This window comes from Lutjanus erythropterus, chromosome 16 (genome assembly GCF_056507025.1).
Source record: "Lutjanus erythropterus isolate fLutEry1 chromosome 16, fLutEry1.hap2, whole genome shotgun sequence".
NCBI classification, from domain to species: Eukaryota; Metazoa; Chordata; class Actinopteri; order Lutjaniformes; family Lutjanidae; genus Lutjanus; species Lutjanus erythropterus.
The window spans coordinates 3,991,894-4,012,045 of NC_139332.1; the positions used below are offsets into that span (position 1 = coordinate 3,991,894).

A 20,152-nucleotide genomic window follows, 5' to 3' on the forward strand; every position below is an offset into this window, starting at 1 on the left:
TACTGGACTTCAAATTCCCAAGGCTTGCTGTGACACAGATGATTTTACTCACTGTATATGACAGCAACCCTGAAGAATCATCATTTTACTTACTGTCACTGAAATAATGCAGTTAAGATCATCACTGGAAAATACATTTTTGCATCAGTGTGAGTGTGTCAAGGTAAATGACTGAAAAGGTTTACAGACTGTAACAACAGTCAGTAATGTTAGTTTAAGTCATTTTCTCACCCATATATGGCTGTTAAAGTCAACTGAAAGTATGAATGGCTGATTAAAAACATTAGATGTCACATGATGTAATGTTACTGTAACAACAGTAATGCGGGAATTACTTTTAACATGAGGACGATGACATTACTACACACAGAGACGTTGATAATTCTGTATATGTTGATAATTCATGTATCATGCTGGGTGAAAACAAAAGTGAAACAGGAAGGTGATATTTTGTTGTCACTGTGAAACAGAATTGAATAATTGTCAATATCTCATTGGATGTAGATCATCCAAACTACTTCACGCTCTGCACTGGGTCCCCAGCAAAACACTCACCAAGTGTTAAGTAGATTGGATGAGCAGTTCTGGCGATACACAAAGGACAGACAGAGAGACAGAGATTTCTTCCTTTATATTTATTAGATATCTGGAAGTATAACTTAACTTTTTTGACCTGTTCAACTTTGATGAGCCACCAGAAACAGTTGGGAAGGCGAGGAAAAAAAGCAGGACCATTCAAGGTAGAAAAGTGAGAAATGTAATTTGCTCACTTTGTGCACAAACATAAAGTCATACAGAATATAGAAAAGCCTGGAACAGTGTTTCAAATTTGGTGTCAAGCAGCATCATGGGGTTCATACTGATGTTTTAAGGAAAAATGGGAAAGTGATGTCATAAAGTGATGTGACAGTTACATCATTGTAGGGCTGTAACGATTAGTTTGAAGGAAGCTTTATTTATGATGTTGACATTTTAAATCAATATTTTAATGCTGCACAGCTTGTTTTTGTTTGTTTTAGTTTTTATGCATGTCTGTTCAGTCAGTTGAAACCTGGTATTTCTGCACAGTTGCAGATAAAGACCAGACTACACTGATATTACCAATATTCTACTATTAGATTTAGATTCCAGTGGAGGCTTCCCTCAGGTGAGCCAAACATTTCCAATAACAGCAGAGCATTATAAAGCCCTAAAGTCCAAATTTATTAAACAGATAGATGTAATCATTTCAAAAATTCTCTACATGTTTTTATATAACCGAATATTCTGCTTCAGTTCATGTTTGTTGGTGTGTAGCCTTTCAGAAACAACATTTTCACTGAAGTAAAAAAAAACCTGTTTGCTCTCCTGCTTGAGAGCAAACAGAGAAGCAGCAATCTAAAGGCACCATACATGACATTTATGATGACAAAACAGAGTTATGTTCATCAAAGAAAGTTGATTTATTCAAAAAAGACAAACTCATTTAAACTGATAATCGCTTTATTCAAATTCAGGATTTTGTTTGAGGATTTTTAACAACAGACATTCAAAGCTTCAATGGAAAACCTCAATAGAAGCTTTGAATGTGAACATTTTGACTTTGGTACAGCCATGTATTATTTTATAGCTCTAAATGCAAAAAGAAAAAAAACAATAGTGTGATGCTCTCACTATTTTTAAATGTTGGAAACCAATACAGACCAGGGCCAGTGTTTAAAGCTTTGCAAATCAATATTTTTATGGTAATAATGAATCAGATGATTACATGTAATATAAAAGGTGTCGCTCATCAACAAACCCAGCTAGTTCCCCTCAACACTGCACAACATTTAGCATCTTTTTAGATAAATGTTTTGCTTTTTCAGCTTGTAAAATTAACTCAGCTTTGTTTCCAAGGCACGGAAATTTAGTTCTTTTAACTGGTGCAGTTTAATCAAATTACAGTCAAAATATAAAAGAACACAGAAGAACACCCACATTTAGATCCACAATTAAAGTAAATTAAATATTATTTTTAAAAAACAGAAAAAAGAAGGCAATTTCAAAGCTAAACTAAGAAGATATGTTTTTAGCCTTTTATAGATAAAGTGAACAGAATTAAAGAGGAAAGTTTTTAGTTTTGACTTAAAAAGGTGCCAGATACAGGGCTTATTTGTCTCATGTGTTTGTCAAGTTATTCATTTTTTTGTATGTCATCCCTGACTGTATGTTAATTTTCCTGCATCTAAAATTTGTTCTGTTGTTCTTAAGCATAGTTTTAGTTTAGGTGGATTTTGCTGTTTCCATGTCCTCGTCACCAAACTGGATATTTTTGAGTTGCAGACAGAACAAGACATCTGAGGACGTCATCTTGAGTTTTGATCAACATTTTTCACCATTTTCATGGACCAAACAATTAATCGATTAATTGAGAAAATAATCGCTTGATTAATTGATGGTGAAAATAATCATTAGTTGTAGCCCTAAAACCACTATTAGGCTAAACAATTTCAGCACAGTTTCAAGAATTTTACAGAAAGTTTTCAAGTTACATTACTTTAATATTTTGATACTTGAATTAGATTACTAATTTTTTTTTAACAGATAATTAGTAACTGTATCAGAATACAATATTAAAGTAACCCTTCCAAGCCTGTTTATAGCAGATCAGGTCTAACAAACCCACTATAAACTAGCAGCACAGAACAGCAGACAGACAGGTGGGGCTTTTCCACTGGTGCCTTTGGCCACGCCAAACCATACTGTGCTGATTTACATTTCCATTACCACTTTTATTGTGCTAAGCCATGTCCGAGGTGGATCAATGTTTTTAAAATTCTCTTTATGTTCAGCTCTCAGTACATTTGCAGCTTCTAACTGAATCTTTGCTTTGAAATGTAGTTTCTCTCCTGTGTCGCTGTTTGTACTTTCAGGTATCTGCATTATTTTACCATGTCATATTCACTTTCAGCTGTGTCAGAATTGTGTTAAGTTACTGCTGACAAAACCCCGAATTAAAACATTTTCTATTTGTGCTGCTTCATGATAAAAGTGTTTAAATAACAAAACAATACAGGACTTGGTGTGTTTATCCCAGAGATGTATATGAACAGTTTATCCACCCCTTTACAGCTGCTCGAGCTTATCCTCAGAGAAAAGACACATCTTCAAGCTCGTAGCCCTGCTGTAATGGAAATGACGGGTCGAGTCAAACCAAGTTAGGCCAGGACAGCTCTGTGTATGGAAAAGGGCCAAGAGTCACAACTTTATCAACATGTGTTCACAGGTCGTTCTGGTGCCTGTAAGTGGCCCAGACGTCGATGAATGCAGCTTTGAATAATGATCACATTCTCCAAAAGGTTTGGATCTTGTTTTAATTGCAGCACAGATGTTTGAGTACAGCTCAATAATGCTCCAGTGTGACACATGAAGGAGCCAGTTTACAGAACCATAATGACTGAGTCCTCTGCACTGTCTCATACAGTATGTGGATTCACAGCCCTCCCCAAACAACTCGTCAGATCCTCCCCAGGTGATTTGTGCATTTCAAATATGATTAACAGCTCGTCTTCTCCATCTCTCTGACACTTTAAATTGCACGCCGCGCAGGCAATTTCTGTAGACTCACTCCATAAGCCCTGACTATAAGGGCAGATAAATGAGGAGTGGGCCCCTAACGGAAGGCAATTTTCAGCTGTAGTATCACTTCCAGCGTGGCGTTTCACTGAGATTCAAAGAAACATGAAAACAGATGAAGATTGGGCCCCGCCGCTGCCCTCCCGCCCAGACTGGAGGAGTAGGAGGAGGCTTTGCGGGCAGGCAGACAGCAGGATAATACCAGCAACAGCGAAGCCGCAGAGCGCCGACACCCGCCTGCTCTCCCTCAGGCACAGACAGGAGTGATAGGTGGCGGAGGGGTTGGAGTGGTGGAGGATAAAGAGCACATGAGAAATCCTGCAAAGGCCCTGAGAGGCCAAGAGGACTGGTGTCACCCCTCTCCCCAGGGACACACACTAAATCAGAGGAGGAGGAGGCACATCTCTGGCTTTATGAGATAGTTAGCATGCACTGGCCCCTCCTCCCCTCTTGTTTCCCATTTAAGAGCTGACTGGCCCTCTGATAACGGATGGCGCCACAGGTAATTGGAAAATTGGCAGGCTTGTCAGGGAGATTTGGTGGATGGCACGAATGTATACGATGGCGGGGTTCATGAGGTGTCACCCCACCGCTAGATTTATATCAGCCCTATGGACCGGCACCAGAAAGTATCCAGAGTTCAGGAAAAAGTAGCACATTTTTCTCTGGGGGAGACTACATATCAAGACGGCTGCAGACGCACCGACAAGGTTCCTGTTAGTAAAGAGATGATATACGGGCCCAGCTTTGCATTAACCCTAACCTTAATTTACTGTTTCTACACATGCCTTAACAACTGCTGCAAATAGCTGCACACATCCTCCACTCTGATTTATTTACAGCCAGATCCAGGAAATACTGGATCGTCTTCATCCCAGCTTACCTGACATTTTAAGTTTCAATCTGCATTATCAAAGCATGTAACCTGCACTCATTTTTGAGTCGATTTTGAGTTTTACTCTTCAGTTATGCTGCAAAATATATTTTCAAAGATCAGACTCTTGGCTATTAAACCTTGTAATGGGCTGAATAAGTCTCTTATTAAATGTAGATGTCAGCTTCGTTGGATGGAAAATCTGCCAAAGTTGACGTCTTACGGCATACGCCTCATAAAATCATGTTTTTGTAAAAATCTGACAGAGTTGATGGAACTTTGGGACACAACATTTTCATAAAACAAAAATGTAGAACAAAGATGATCATAATAGCACAGTTTTACACTCATGTTGGCAGAGCCAGCATGTATTTGAACTAAAATTAGAATTAGCATTTGAATTTGGCGTAAACTTGATTTTATGATTTCACATCAATGTTTTATTTTTGATTATGAGAGGTCTTAAAAGGTGCAATTTACAACATTCAGTCTCACTAGATGTCAGCAGACAAATATTTGCAGTGTAAAGATGAGTGGAGTTCTGGCATCCTGAGCAGAGAATGAAGTAACTTTCTCATGTTACAGTTAAACAGTACACCAAAATATGTTTCTAAAAACATTTTAGGTGAGAAATGGGAAATGTAGTAACATAATCTTAATTCATATTTGATCAGCACTGTCTAGTTTGATCTGAGTTTCAGGAACCTTCATTGGAAATCAGAGCCAAAATGGCAGCAGGCTGGTCACAATATTTCTTGTATTACAGCTAGAGTCACTAAAATGTGTTTCTGAAAACACTGTAGGTGAGAAATAGACAATGTAGTAACATAATCTTGATCTATGTTTTATCAGTGCTGCGTAATTTGACCGCTTTGTCTGAGTTTTGTGAGCAGTGTGAGTTCAGACGGCTCTTTTTTCCCCCAAAATAGTTGATCTTCAATCGCAACCAGGTTTTTTTCTCTAATTTTGTTGTAGCCTACTATATGTTTGCCCTGCCTCAGTCCACCACCTATTCTTGCTATTTTCCCTAAAGGTAATAAACAGGAAGTAAACTCATATTTGATAGACAATGCTGAGTTTCGTATCGCCCATCCTTGTTTTTAGTTCCCAGTGGTTTATATGTGACACATATCAACTAAAAGGAGGAAAGGCCTTTAAAAAGTGTGCGGATGCCCTGATTAGATATTGCCAGAAATCTTCATCTCACCAGTAAAGACTATCAGAGAATTTGTAAAGAAAGTCATCCACAGTTTGTTCATCACAGCTCATTAGTAGAGGAAAAGGGGGTCTGTGGGGGCCACAGCCTCCTGCAGTAAAGTTTAAATATTTCTCATAATTACTCAAACTTCATGTTGCTTTCTGTAAACAGAATGGAGAGATCATAGTGTGGTTATGACTTGTCATAATGATGATCAGTATATCTTTGATTAGCTAAAATCAGTGGGTAATATCAGCCATGCCAATGTCTGAGTCATGCTCAATTACAGACATCAGAGATCTCTATGATTAAATAGCACCATCACGCCCTTCAATATATTTAGTAAAAAAATTCTGTTGCCTCTTGTAAAGGACTTTCAGAGTTGATCTTTTTGAAACTGTGAGTCCTGAACCTCTCAGTTCATTTTCACTTTCCAAGAGGTGTGAAGATCTACAACTATCAGAGCAACGAAATATGTGATCTAGCACGGAACCAAACGTGCAAGTTGGGGCGGTGCTTGGTATGGTTTCTAGCAGGAAAAAATGACAGCCTGGTCACAAATCTTCTCAAAGTACAGCTAAACAGTCACTAAATGTGTTTCTGATCATTTGAGGTGAGAAGTAGGCAATGCAGTAACAAGATTTTGATCCATATTTGCATAGTTTGCGAGCCTGATCTGAGTCTTCGGTCATATGAAACAAAGACTTTGAAGGTGACCATACCTCCAACACACTGCCAATTAGTGAAACTCACCATCCTGTCACTGTGCCAACAAAACTGGATGAACTTTCTTTGTCTTCAGTTGAGAAAAATACAAAGCAAAATATGGTCATTAGTGCTACAGCTCAGAGACTGTTGTTGACCAGTGTCATGAACAGGAAATGAACTTGAACCCGAGGAAATATATAATTTACAGTCAGTCTTGGTATACATTGTGTCTGTGCAGACTTTTGCACACAAACGTTTCACACTTTGGATCCAAATTTTGCTGTGGAGTTATAGAAGTATTGATAAGACATCATCAATGTAGACTTACTAGAAAGTGTTAATAAGACAACCCTAAGATAAGATCAACTTTGTTAGTCCCACACTGAGGAAATTCATAAATGTAAGTGTAGTTCATATGTTTTTAGTCACATGAGTAGCATGTTCAGATGAAGCAGTCTTGACAACTATCGGATGACTGGACAATGACTTTGCATCTTGTGGCATCATGAGGTCAACATTTGTCAAATACTTTTTTTGACCAAATATCTGTAAAAGTGCATGTCAGCATACTAAAATGCTAAAACTAAGATGAAGAACATGAGAAACTGCCAAACATCACAATGTTAGCCTTGTCATTGTTAGCATGTTAGCATACTGATGTTCACTCTTAGCTCAAAGTACCCAATACTGTGTTTCCACTGCATGGTATGACTCGACTCAATTCGCTTTTGTTACCAGGTACTTTTCTGCTGGTACCCTCTCAGTCTAGGTGAAATCCTGAGCTGGTTGTCATAGTGATGCAGAGTGAAACTGTTGACATCCTTTCACCACCAACCACACAGAGGAACGTCTGCAATTTGCTGAATGACCTGTCCTAAGTCCCACCCCTTTTTTCTCTGTTCTCCAGTAACAGTTAAGCAAGTTTGGTACCTGTTGGCACCTTGTTCAAGTTTCTCTTTTCTACATCAGTCATTAACTAGCTAGTTATATTTGATAGCTAATGTTAGCAAAACACTGGGTAACTAGCTAGCAAGTCTACATAAATCATTAACTAGCTAGTTATCTAGCGTTTTGCTTACATTAGCTAACTTAACATGTGACTGTATATTTGGATAGGTCCCCTAGCAACATCTTTTAAATATCATACAAATGTAGACGAGCCGAGCACATAGCATATCTAACTACAGGAAACAGGAAAAGAGAAAGTTGACCGAGGTTCAGCCACATACTAAACTTGCTCAACTGTTACTGAAGCACAAAGCAAAAAGGGACGGGACTTAAAAAGGGTCACTTAACCACAGAGTGACCTGGTTGGCTTCAATTTTTAAAAATCTGGGTCAAGTGAAGAAAAAATTGGGAGTCACATTTTGCTGTTGACATAATTAGTGGTCTGATGTTTTCACTTCATCACTGAGCATCAGCTCAGCTCACATGACAACTCAACCAAGGTGATGCCAAAAAAGTACCAGATACTATCCACTAGGGTTGGGCGATATTAGGGGTGCAATGGATCGCAGTTGACCCATGTTCTGTACGGATCACCCTCTACGGTTCGGCACTGTTACTTTTGTATAAGTAATAATACCTGAAATCTCAATGCAGAGTTGCAGTGAACAGACAGGACAGATGCTGCTGTGTGCAGCTCATCTCTGATTTAAAAGCTGTCACATCACCTTGAGTGAAATCCAGACCATAACTTTTTTCACTGATGTCACTATGCTATCACCAAAGAAACAGATCATAAAACTGTGATGTTTATAGAAACTTTGGTGATATCAGCTGTCTTAACTTCTACACAGCTCCTCTCTGCTCACCACTGCAGCTCTGTCTCACCCCGTCTGTGACACAGTGTGTCTGCTGATTGATCATGACTTCTAACCAATCAGATGTGCTGTAGGCGGGACATTGAGCCAGACTACAGAGCGTAGTTGTGTATTATACTGTACAGTGTATAATGATCTAATATATGCATAGTATATACATAGTACAGCACTGCATAAGTTTGAAGTTTTTAATATTATTACCATTATCATTACTATTATCATCATTATTATTACATTACATAACTATGGTGATAATTACAGACAGACAAAGATCAAAGACAAGTGCATTTTTAAAATAATTCGAGTTTTTTGATCCGTTGCACCCCTAGGCGATATGTTTCCCACCCAGCCAGCGTCAGCCCATCAACCCGTGATTGGTGACATATATATATAACTATCTTTATTAGTCTGTCCACTCTCACCCAACTCTCACCTACTCTGATTTGGTTGAAATAAATCCTTAATTCACCATGTGAAAAGAATGCAAAGAGTTGAGTTCTGCAGGCTGTTTACCTCTCATGCCTCACTCAGCTCAGTGCACTCTGCTCTGGCTGAGTGGCTGTGCCCTCTGCTGCTGGATTAGAGCTGCTGTTACTCTGCAAACCATTACATTCCCAAAATAAAATGACAAATATCACCCCAAAAATCATCCCAAAAAAAAACAGCCAGTGGGACATTTAGCCCATCATCGATACGCGATATATCTGTCCAATTGTCCAAACTTTGACAATGGACAACCAAAAAAGAACATCTCAAGTCAAGCTGACCCATCCTGAGAAGTGGAAATACAGCATAAGTACAGCCTCACTGTAGACTCCTTGTCTTGTTAAACTTGCTTAACAGCCTCAAATGAAATAAATTTGCAAAGAAGGTCATTTCCCAGATATATTTATAACCTAAAGACTCTTTAGACTTAATGTCTGGGAAACTGTAGTTTTTAAAGATGAGGACGTCTTTGTATTGTGCTTTTCTCACCTAAGAGTGGAATATTAAGAGTCTGCCAGTGAAATTCCCCATCACAATCTGTTGTTAAAAAATGTATTTTGAAGCTTGTCTTTTCAAAGACTTGTTCTTTAATTAGCGAGCACACAGTCAGAAAACACTGCAGTATTAAAAACAGCTTCCCTGGGGACGTGACTTTACGGGGCAACAATCAGTATGGTTTTGTTTTTTGGAAGATTTTTATGTAGACATGGACCAGATTGTGGCAGGATGAATAGAAGTCCAAAAAGAAAAGTTTACAATATTTAAGACATAATAAGCGTCCATTGATGTTATTCCACAGCACGCTTGATTGACAGAGAATTAGAAGCCTGCTAATGTCTGCTCTCAGCCGGCCGGAGGAATGTGGATTCATGGCGTGTTGTGGGCTGCAGATCCTTAACCTGGTGATCACACATTCTGGTGTGTAGATGTGTTCATTAACCTCTGGAGGGGGGATAATTGTATCTGTCAGAGTCGTTTAATCACCACTGCAGCTCTCACCACTGTCACTTTCACTTTGTCTTCTTTAGAAAATCAGCTGGCTCCCTGGTCGGCCCACCATGACTCCTGCTCTCTCTGTGTCCCTGTCTTTGTGTAAGCTTTAAAACCCACAGATACATTTGATGATCAGAAGCTGAATCTTAATACTGTGGTCCAGCATTTTTAAAGCCTGCAGCATAGCTTCATGCTTTCATGAGCTCCACCCTACACTCTGAAGTCGCGCTCGTGAGCTACTAGCATCTGAAACCTTGTGGTTTTTCCTGTAGAGGATCTCTGTCATCAGTTTTCCTGCAGAGCTGAAACATGTTTGTTGGGCTTTCTGTCTGAATTAAAAGCGTTCGGCTACAGCCAAGGGCGCCGCCAGGGATTTTGTGCCCCATGAAAAGATATCACTTCGGGCCCCACCACCACAAGCCACACCAACCCTGTGTGATTGCTGTACATATGATAATACACTACCTGGCCAAAAAAGAAAGTCGCCACCTGGATTTAACTAAGCAAATATTTAAAATCCTTCCATTGAATAATTACTGCAGTGATTAATATGTTTCAGCTGGTAACAAATTATTGAACCCTAATTGATGCAGTGAGGAGCTTCTCATTTCTGAAACAACCATGTCAGAAGACATATCCTGTGGTCGTGGAAAAGATGTTACTCTGTTTCAGAAGAGTCAAAGTATTGACCTGCATCAAGCAAAGAAAATAAGTGAGGAGACTGATGAAGAACTGTCCAACACATTATTAAAACTTGGAAGGAGAGTAGTGAAGCATCATCTTCAAGGAAGAAATGTGGTTGAAAAAAAATCTTGAATGATCGAGATCACTTAAACGTTTGGTGAAATCAAATCATAAAATGGTAGAACTATGTTTAATAGTTAAAGTAAGAGCATTTCCACACACAATGTGAAGAGAACTGAAGGGATTGGGACTAAACAGCTGCGTAGCCTTAAGAAAACCACTTATCAGTGAGGATAATTGGACAAAAAAGGTTTCAGCTCACTAGGGAGCATAAAGATTGGACTGTGGAGCAACGGAAAAAGGTCATGTGGTCTGATGAGTCCAGATTTACCCTGTTCCAGAGTGATGGGAACATCAGGGTAAGAAGAGAGGCAAATGAAGTGATGCTCCCATCATGCCTAGTGCCTACTGTACACTGGGGTTGCTTCAGTTGCTCAGGTTGAGGTTCAGCAACGTTATGTGTCCAAAAAATGAGGTCAGCTCACTTCCTGAATGAATGAGCAGGTTTTTACATCAATGGATTTTTTCTTCCCTGATGATTCGGTCATATTCCAAGATGACAATGTCAGGATTCATCGGGCTCAAATAGTGAAAGAGTGGTTCAGGGAGCATGAGACATCATTTTCACTCATGGATTGTCCACCACAGTGTCCAGATCTGAACCCCACTGAAAATCTTTGGGATGTGCTGGAGAAAACTTTACGCAGCGGTCTGACTCTCCCATCATCAATTCAAGATCGTGGTGAAACATTAATGCAACTCTGGACAGAAATAAATGTTGTGACATTGCATAAGCTTATCAAAACAATGCCATGGAGAATACATGCTGTAATCAACACTAAAGGCGGTCAAACTAAATATTAGAGTGTGAGACTTTTTTTAGCCAGGCAGTGTATATCCTATAATATAATACTATTTGTAATATCATCATAACAAAATTTCAGTTTTTACTATTTTGTTGACTTAGACAGAAAAAAAGTTTGACCCAAAATGACCTTCAGTTGTGTATCAGCACAACTAGATGTCAAGTAAATGTAAAATTTCTGCATCAACGTATTATAAAAGTATAATTTTAAAATTGCCTGTCACTCACACTCAAAGGCTTTTGTTGTTTCAAATAATTATCATTGTGTGGAAAAATAATTAAATTGTTTGAATTCTTATCACCAAAATAATTGAATAATTTTTCTTTTTGTCATAATAATAAAAAAAGAAATTGCCACAGACCCCCTGCAGTTATACCAACTGACATGTGATTGAACATGACGCTGCTCACCTTCTTCAGCTGGGAGGAGGACAGGTTTATTTGGGGGAGGGGGAGACAAGACTGCTGAGCCTAAGATGAATCTGTATCTGTGTGACCTGAAACAGGAGCAGCAGCAACAAATGATTTATTATGAATAGTTTGCTAAGAGTTTTTCTGCATTAATTAAATGTCGGGTAAAAAAAGGGGTGTCTAAAAAAAAAAAATCTAAACACTAAACACGAGTTAGGGTAGTAACAGTGGCCTAATTCACTGTGGGCAAAAGTGATTCATTTCTACCACTCACTGACGAAACCCACCTTTCTTTTAGAAGAATTGAGTGACATACTGTTGCCCTTTCCTCGCTCTCGTCTGTCTTTTGTTCTTTTTTTTCAGTTTTTGGAAGCAAGATTTATCTTTAATATGTGACATGATGTTGCTCCTACAGCACTCCAAACAAAACCAAACCAAACCAAATCAAACCAAACAAACCCAACCCAATCAAACCAAACCAAACCAAACCAAACCAAACCAACCCAAACCAAACCAATCAAATCAAACCAAACCAAACCAAACCAAACCAACCCAACCCAACCCAAACCAAACCAGACCAGCCCAAACCAAACCAAACCAAACCAACCCAACCCAAACCAAACCAATCAAATCAACCCAACCCAAACCAAACCAAACTCTGGAGGCAGAAGTAGCTGTAGAAAGTGGAAGAAGACCAGGGCTCACCTCCACACATAAATATAAATATTCCACCAGATCAACCTCCTCCCAACACTATTTTGCAAGGACACTATCGCTGCCTCCTTGGCTTTGCACCACACAAGAAGATTGGTTTAAAAAAATAGAAACAAGCCAGAGCATTCTTTCCCCAAGATAGCAGAAAGATAAAGAGAATGGTCCGCCTATGCAAGACTACTACATAAAGAACAAACTACTTCTTACATTGCCTCTGACAGGTGGGTCTGGGTGTAAATTTTGGCGTGGAATTGTCCAATATGGATGTAATTCCTGGGGATAGTGGGCAGGTCAGCAGTCTGTAATACAGACAGGATTCAAAGAACAGAGTTGTAACAGCTTGGTTGTTTTTTGGACATCGCTACCATGTTTAGCAGTGCCTTCTGTAATGTGACGGTGTGATGTGTCATGTGTTTGCAGGAGGAAGAGGAGGAACAGCCGGGGGAAGATGACTCCGTCAAAGAGGAAATAGCAGAGCAGGAGATCCCGAACTGAACCCTGAGCGAGAGGACACGAACGCACCACTGCTCTCACCTCCAGTCTTAGCATTTCTGTTCAGACTATAGCACACGTAACTTTCTACTAGCCTCCCAAAGTTTTTAGACAGCCAGCAGTTAGCTTCCACTCCAAATAGTTTAGCAACCAGAGGTGTATTTTAGAAAAAAAAAAAACACGGTGATATCTTTAGATTCAAGGGTAGAGTTTGTACGTTTTTATGGACAGGGCTGGACAGACAGATTTCAGACAGGTCTTCAAGAAGCAGCACATTCGAGCGACCGGGAGAGATAAAATGTGACTGTTCCCGTTCAGCCACCTTATGTATTTATGACACTTTCCATGTAATCTATTTTCATACACTAATGATCATCAGACACACACAGTATCCTCAGTGTCCTGTTTACAAGACGTGTGAGTCCACAGAACACTTCTACTTCTTCTTCTTCTTCTTCCCTGCCGAACACGCCAACACCGGTCTGACGTCAGCAGTGAAGTGCTTTCCACCGTCACTTGACATTCGACTGGAGGATTTTATTTTTATATTTCATGCATATCTTCTTACTTCCCCCATTTTAAATATCCACTTATTTTCTCACTTATATACACATATGTAAAGGATGGTTTTTGTGTTGGAAAAACAACTTTTTTATCTTTATCTTTGATTTACAGTATCTTTAAGTGCTACATACCAATCTATATTGTCATTGGGTTTGTAATAAAAAATCTTCCATGTTTAGGAGACGTGTCTACTCAGAGATTGTATTTACATACTTTGTAAAGTAGAATTAGTTTTGGGTTCTTTTTCTTCTTCTTTTTCTTAGCCAGATGGTTGTGTGACCTGTTAGTGGTCTGTGGTCCAGGCGGGATCTCAGAGCTCCCTGAAAATCATCACTCACTTGTCGGCACAGTTTGGCAACTCAAAATTAATGGAAGCCAGAGAGGCAGCAAGTGTTCATGGTCTAATTATCTCAAATCAAGTTCAACATGGAATTTTACCCCAAATTAGAAATAATGTAAAGTTGATATGAAATGATGATTGCATTTAGGTTGTATTAGTGTTATCAGGGAGCTGAGGCATCGTTCAGACTGTAGCAGATCAGATGTGTATCTCATACCAGAAATTTAAGACAGACTCTTCACACTGTTATATGCAAGTGATCAGATCAGATTTGCATGTCCAGGTACCACCAACCTATCTGGATTGTTTGCTGTGGTGACAGTTGGGGCTGATCTGAATGCTTCAGAACATCTACCAGTGCCATTTTAAGTGAAACCACTGATTGAAGAGAGGAAGGAGACAAAGAGGCAAAAGACTGATAAAGAGCGAGAAATGGGGCTCCTCTATGGTGTTTAGCAAGCAAGCACACGAAAAGAGCCGCCACACAACAGATCTATGACAAATACTGGCGTTAAAACCAATTAGAATGCAAAATAAAATAAATTAGTACCAGCAGTAAAATAGTAAGACGTGAAAATTAAAACCAAGAAAAAATAAGCCCTAACAGTGGTTCCCAAACTGAGGGGGGTGCAGAGCCACTGCAGGGGGCCGTGCATCACCAGGGGAGAAATATAGAGTGAAGCAAAATTAAAGTAATATGATTTATGTTGAGGAAATAAACAAACAAGAGTTTGCTGATGCTATCATGAACGTTTATTTCACTGAAATTCAACTTGAATCTTTTTTATCAGTTTCTTCATCTGTCATTGTTAATTATTGATAATTAACTGTAGGGTGGGGGCACAAACATCTTTCAGCCTCTTATGGGCAGCATGCCAGAAAAACTTTGGGAACCACTGATCTATAATAAGATAAAATAAATGAATGAAAACCAACAGATGACTAATAAGAAAATAAAAGCATGTGAGGTAAAAGAAACGAGTGGAACTAAAATAAGATAAAAATAAAAGTTAAGACTGGCCGACCAGACTACTGAAAGATGTAGCTAAAAAACAGAGCTGCACAATTTGATTAAAAAAAAAAGACATACTGGGATTATTTGACTGAAATTGCGATATGCAATACAATTAGTGGAAATGATCAGTGATGATGTGACATTTATTGAGGTCTGACACAAACAAATATATTTTCTGTCGTGTGGAGAACAAGATTTTAAGGTCAGGTCATCTCTGCAGCTCTACAGTGCCTCATTATAATGATGTTTAATCACACATTTTTCTTTTCCAAAAAATTGTGATTTGGATACTGCACTTGGCCATATTGTGTTTTTATTGCAATCGCAATTAATTGCACAGCTCTACTAAACACCTGACATGATCCAGTAGCATGTCCCAACAACCTGGAGCATAAAAGCTAAAGGCAGATTCACCAGTTTTTGTGGAGACCTGGAGAATAACCAGGCGGCCTGTTCCAGATGACCTGAGGGGTCCAACTGGCTCATCATTCACAAGTATGTCTGAGAGATATTGAGGTGCCAGACCATGTAGAGTCTTAAAAAACGAGTAATAAAATTTTAAAGTCAGTTCTAAAATTCACCGGGAGTCAGTGTAATGACCTCAGCACAGGTGTTAGATGGTCAAATGACCTTTTTCTTGTTAAAACTCTCACAGCTGCCTTCTTGAGTAGCTAGTAGTCGACCAAGGTGCTTTTTGATATTGCTGTGAGCAGCGCAGTCGTAGAATAAAAAAGCTTTTGACTTTGAAAATATTTCTCAAATGATATATAGTTTCTATGGTTATGGAAAGTGAGGTCAGTGTCCAAGATGACGCCAAGATTTCTGACCTGTGTGTTGCTTTCCAGAGCCCATGGTGACAATTTAAAGGAGACTTCCTGTCTGTTAGCCTTCGCCCTGAGGACCATGATTTCTGTATTTTCATTGTTTAACTGTAAAGAATTACTGGACACCCAGTTATTAATGTCCTTGATACATTCAGATGGTGTGTCAATAAGGCTCAGATCATCAGGGGGCAGGGAAATATAGAACTGTGTGTCATCAGCATAATTATGATAACACACGTTGTTCTGATAGATTTACCTGCACACACAAAAAACAGGCATGTTTATGTAATACAAGTGCACAGAAATATGAGCAAAGTATGTTAGCGTAATCTCATCTAATCAACACAGAGGCATGACAAATGCAGATCCATCACATCGTCCTGCAGACAATATGACACTGTCAAGGTGGGGTGCAGAGCACCAGACAAACTGGAGACTGGAAGACATCGTGATACTCAGTCGTTCTGATGCTCTCACTCTGAATTTAACGCTGTTAATGTGTTTTGTGCAGCGTGTGACTCAAAAGACACTTAAAGCAGTTAAAGCATCTGGAATGAGATACACCTGTAAAAATGTGATTGGAATCAAACCACCTCCAAATGTGTCTTGGTTACGATTTGTAAATGTGTCTTTTTTGCCTTCCAAACTTTCTAAAATCATTCTGGATACAATCTGGATATGCCAAAAAACAGATTTGGGCTGTCAGTGCGAACAAAGCCTTTGAGATCACTGGATTAGACCAGAGACTACTGTCAGGTCAGAGCACCATCAGACTCACAGTCATTCTGGATTTATCCCTTAAAGTGCCAATAAATCTGAACTGCAAAAAATGTTTGCTCTCTATCACTGATGCTCAACGCACATTAAATGTTTGAAATCACTTGATCGGAGTGCTTCTTGGTCTATCTGGGTTCTGACTGACTGCAGTGACACAACAACAGCAAGAAATAATTGTTATATTAAGACTGAAAGTTGCGTTTGTATTTCATATGAAGCAAGAATAACAGCATGAACTAAAAGAGAGGACTTGTTACATCTCCAGGTTACTTGTCCTGTTTAGTACTCTGCCATGAAAACAGTTACATAATGTCCTCTATGTTTCTGAAGGGAACTTTGTCAAGTGACAAAATAATCCCTGATGTTTGGAGGTTACAGGCAGTATATTCACTGGTAAACTTGCATTACAAAGTTGCTGCATGGAGTTTGAAAGACATCGCTAACAGTCACATGTCAGTTGCTCAACTGGCACGTAAACCAAAAAAGTTTTCTAGCTTCTAGATTTATTACATCCCATTTATACCAGGGATGTTGCTGGCAACTACTTTCCCTGTTGACTAAACACAGATTGTATTTTAGACTAGCTGACTAATCAAAGAAAACACTCAGAAAGAAGTTAAAATTGAGCAAAATTCATTGACTGATAATGTTGAACACAAAATAACACAAAATATTGTGTTATTAAGAGTCATCCAAGGCCATTTATCACAGTCTGCAATTGGCAAATCATATGCAGGTTTAGGTATGTAGGGCGGAAGGAGCTGCTGTCTGACGGTGCTGCAGCCCAGACTAGTGGCAGGTGGCTGCATAACATCTCAGATGCAACAGTGAACTTGCATTGTGTGTGAATAAAGTACTGATAAATAGTTTAACCGGCTAGTGTTTCTGGTGCCGACTAGTGAATGTGTTGTATGAATGTTGTATAGTCGACTAATCACACACATCTCTAATTTATACAGTCCACTTAATATGTGTAGTAATGTTACACTGTTCCCCTGCCTTCAAGTTTCCGGCTCAGCCCACAGACTTTACATTGTGGTGACATCATAGATTTTTAAATAGCTTTTTTCATCTTGAGGTAAGTTTTACAAAAATAAAAACTTCAGCAGAGATTCATAATAGAAAAAGTCATGACTGACAATGTTTGCAGATGAAGGTGTCCTGTCAACAGTTTTACAGATGTCTCTTTTGTAACACTGGCCTAAGGAGGAAAATACTTTTTTTTGGCCAGTGCGGAATTTTTTTCTGCAATACCGCTGGTGACCACTGGGAAAAATTGGCAGCAAGGCGGAGCAGCAGCACCCTATCTAGTTCTATTGTAAGTCTGTGAGCTTGCCTGGGGACTTGACCCTCAGTTTCATAGAAATACAATACTATATGGCTGGAGTGCCAATGCATTCTGGGTAGATTAAGATTTCTTTTTTTACTAAAAAATATGGCTTAACAAGTAAAGGGTTTAAGTCACTTACCAATTTTAACCTGAGTATAAAATGTATGCCTTCTTAAAGAAACAATAATAATAATAATAATAATAATAATAATAATAATAATAATAATAATAATAAATATATTTCAAGAAAATTACAAAAAATTACAAGAAAATGCTGTGGCAGGCATGAAAGTGTCACTTTTTTGTATTTCCCTCTGTGCAAATATGATATTTTGATATTTAATTGTAAACAACATATACATCTTACATACATACATACAAGTGTTGCAATCATGCCCTGGGTACCTTTTGTCCCAGCTGTCCCCTATGAATTTTCAACTCAACGGTCAAAGATGTCCACAAATATACAGCATAAAAACCTGGTACAAGATGCAAAGGAAAGCATAAAAAATAAATGCTTTAGAGACTATTTTATGTTGTTTAATGTAGTTTGTTGCTGTATGTCAACAGCTCTGTGAAAAATGATATGAAGTCAGATGGCAGTGAATAATGTCATCAGAGTATTCAGTCTCACAGTGTCTCACGGGGATGAAGACTTTCTGAGGATTAAACACTTCCAACCTTCATTCACACAGACCACACAGTACAGTACAGGTCCATGCTGAGCAGGGAGGGAGGAATGTATGTGTGTGTGTGTGTGTGTGTGTGTGTGTGTGTGTGTGTGTGTGAGGGGAGGGGTGGGGGGGCCTTCCTGCATATCTTTACACCCCCTCACACTGTCCTCCCCTCCAGTGTGTTTCTCAGATCTTCATATCCCATCAGCAGTCAGATCCGGGACGTCAACGCACTCGCATTCTGACATTAAGGCATCGAGGGGTGTAATTCCAATTTGTTTCAAAGGAACTATTAATTTGCCCATTTCAAGGCCAGGCAGGAGGGAAGCCCTGTAAGACTGCTGAACCGTGAAAGACATTATCTGGAGGCCTCAGATTTTGGTGAAGAGACATGCAGAATTGATGACGGGAGGCGCCGGCGCCTGCAGACGTTTGAGCCGGGCTCCCCGCGGTCGAGCTCCCAGCATGCCATCTGAGAGCGATGTCATTAGGCGTATGATAACAGCGATGGGCACATTAATGACAGAGTGGCCCGCTCTGCCACCCAGTGCCCCGCCAATCTCCCATTTACACCCGCAGCATACTAAACAGCTCCTGATGAAGAGAATAATACGCAGAGCGGGAGCGCTGCTTAACAACCAGCTCTCACAGCAACACAGGAAACACACGGCTCGCTTTGTTGTGTCCTCACGTCCACGTTACATCCTCGACATCACCGTGATGCTGCCAGTGTACTGCAAACACATCTGTCTGCTACAGTCACATTCTGTACATAAGCTGCACACTTGTGTGACTTGGGCAAATCAGACTGTACAGACTAAAAAACATCTTCATTTGGTCCAGATTCCAGCAAAAAATCACACCATAGTCATTTTAACATGTTTTTCCAATCAAAATAAGAAAAATGATTTAGAAATTATCATTACCTCTAATACTGCAAATCATATTGCAATTGCAATATTGATTATCAATCAAATAATGTCAATTAGATATTTTTCTAAAATTGTTCAGCCCTAGTGTAAAATATTAGTGGAGATGCACACGTGGGCAAGTAAGCTCACAAGATCGAGGCGGCAGCAGTTTGTAGAGCCAGGCACCGCAGGCGCTGTCCACCAACTACAAGCGCCTGGCTGTCACCTGATCAATGAGCTGACAGGCTCTGACTGGCTCTTAATTTTGACAACAAACACCACATGTTGTATATGATACTAATTTTCTGTGTAACTGTAATATTTAACACTGGATATAAACACTGAACACACTTTATTGCTTCAGCTATGAACGTGGTCTGTAAACTTCAAGTAACCTACAGGTGATCTAACAGGATGTTAGTGTCTCTCCCTGTATGTTCTCTGAAGTCGGCTGGAAACTGTTCGACTTGACTGCAGCTTTTTGTCTCCACCTCCTGCTGTGGCCGCCTGATCTCATCTAGTCTCCAGGCGAGCCACAGTTCATCTCAAACGTACCTATTGTCAGCTGTTCTGTCTCATTGTCTGCCTTCTCTTTATCCTGTACTTGGAATCTGTCGCTGACCAACTTCATGCAAATGTGTCTGAGTGTGTGTAGCTGTGATCATGATATCACGGTCAGTTTGTCTGCTGCGCGCATGATGTGACCATTGTGCAGAACTCGTGTGCGACAATGACGGGCATAGAATCAGATATGTGAGGCTGACCAGCCTTTTCCGGTCTCTGGCTGGTTGATCAGTGCATCCCTAAATATT

The 20,152-nt window shown here is 39.5% G+C and overlaps 1 protein-coding gene across 1 annotated transcript in view; it reads left to right on the plus strand.

The window, feature by feature from the left end:
- Window positions 1-13,650, plus strand: part of phf14 (PHD finger protein 14) — a 126,220-nt gene extending 112,570 nt beyond the window's left edge. Inside the window, exon 18 of the mRNA XM_084738502.1 lies at window positions 12,834-13,650. Within this exon, the coding sequence (XP_084594628.1) occupies window positions 12,834-12,908 (75 nt within the window). The 3' untranslated portion in view covers window positions 12,909-13,650. The remainder of the gene's footprint in view (window positions 1-12,833) is intronic.
- The last annotated feature ends 6,502 nt before the right edge of the window (window positions 13,651-20,152 follow it).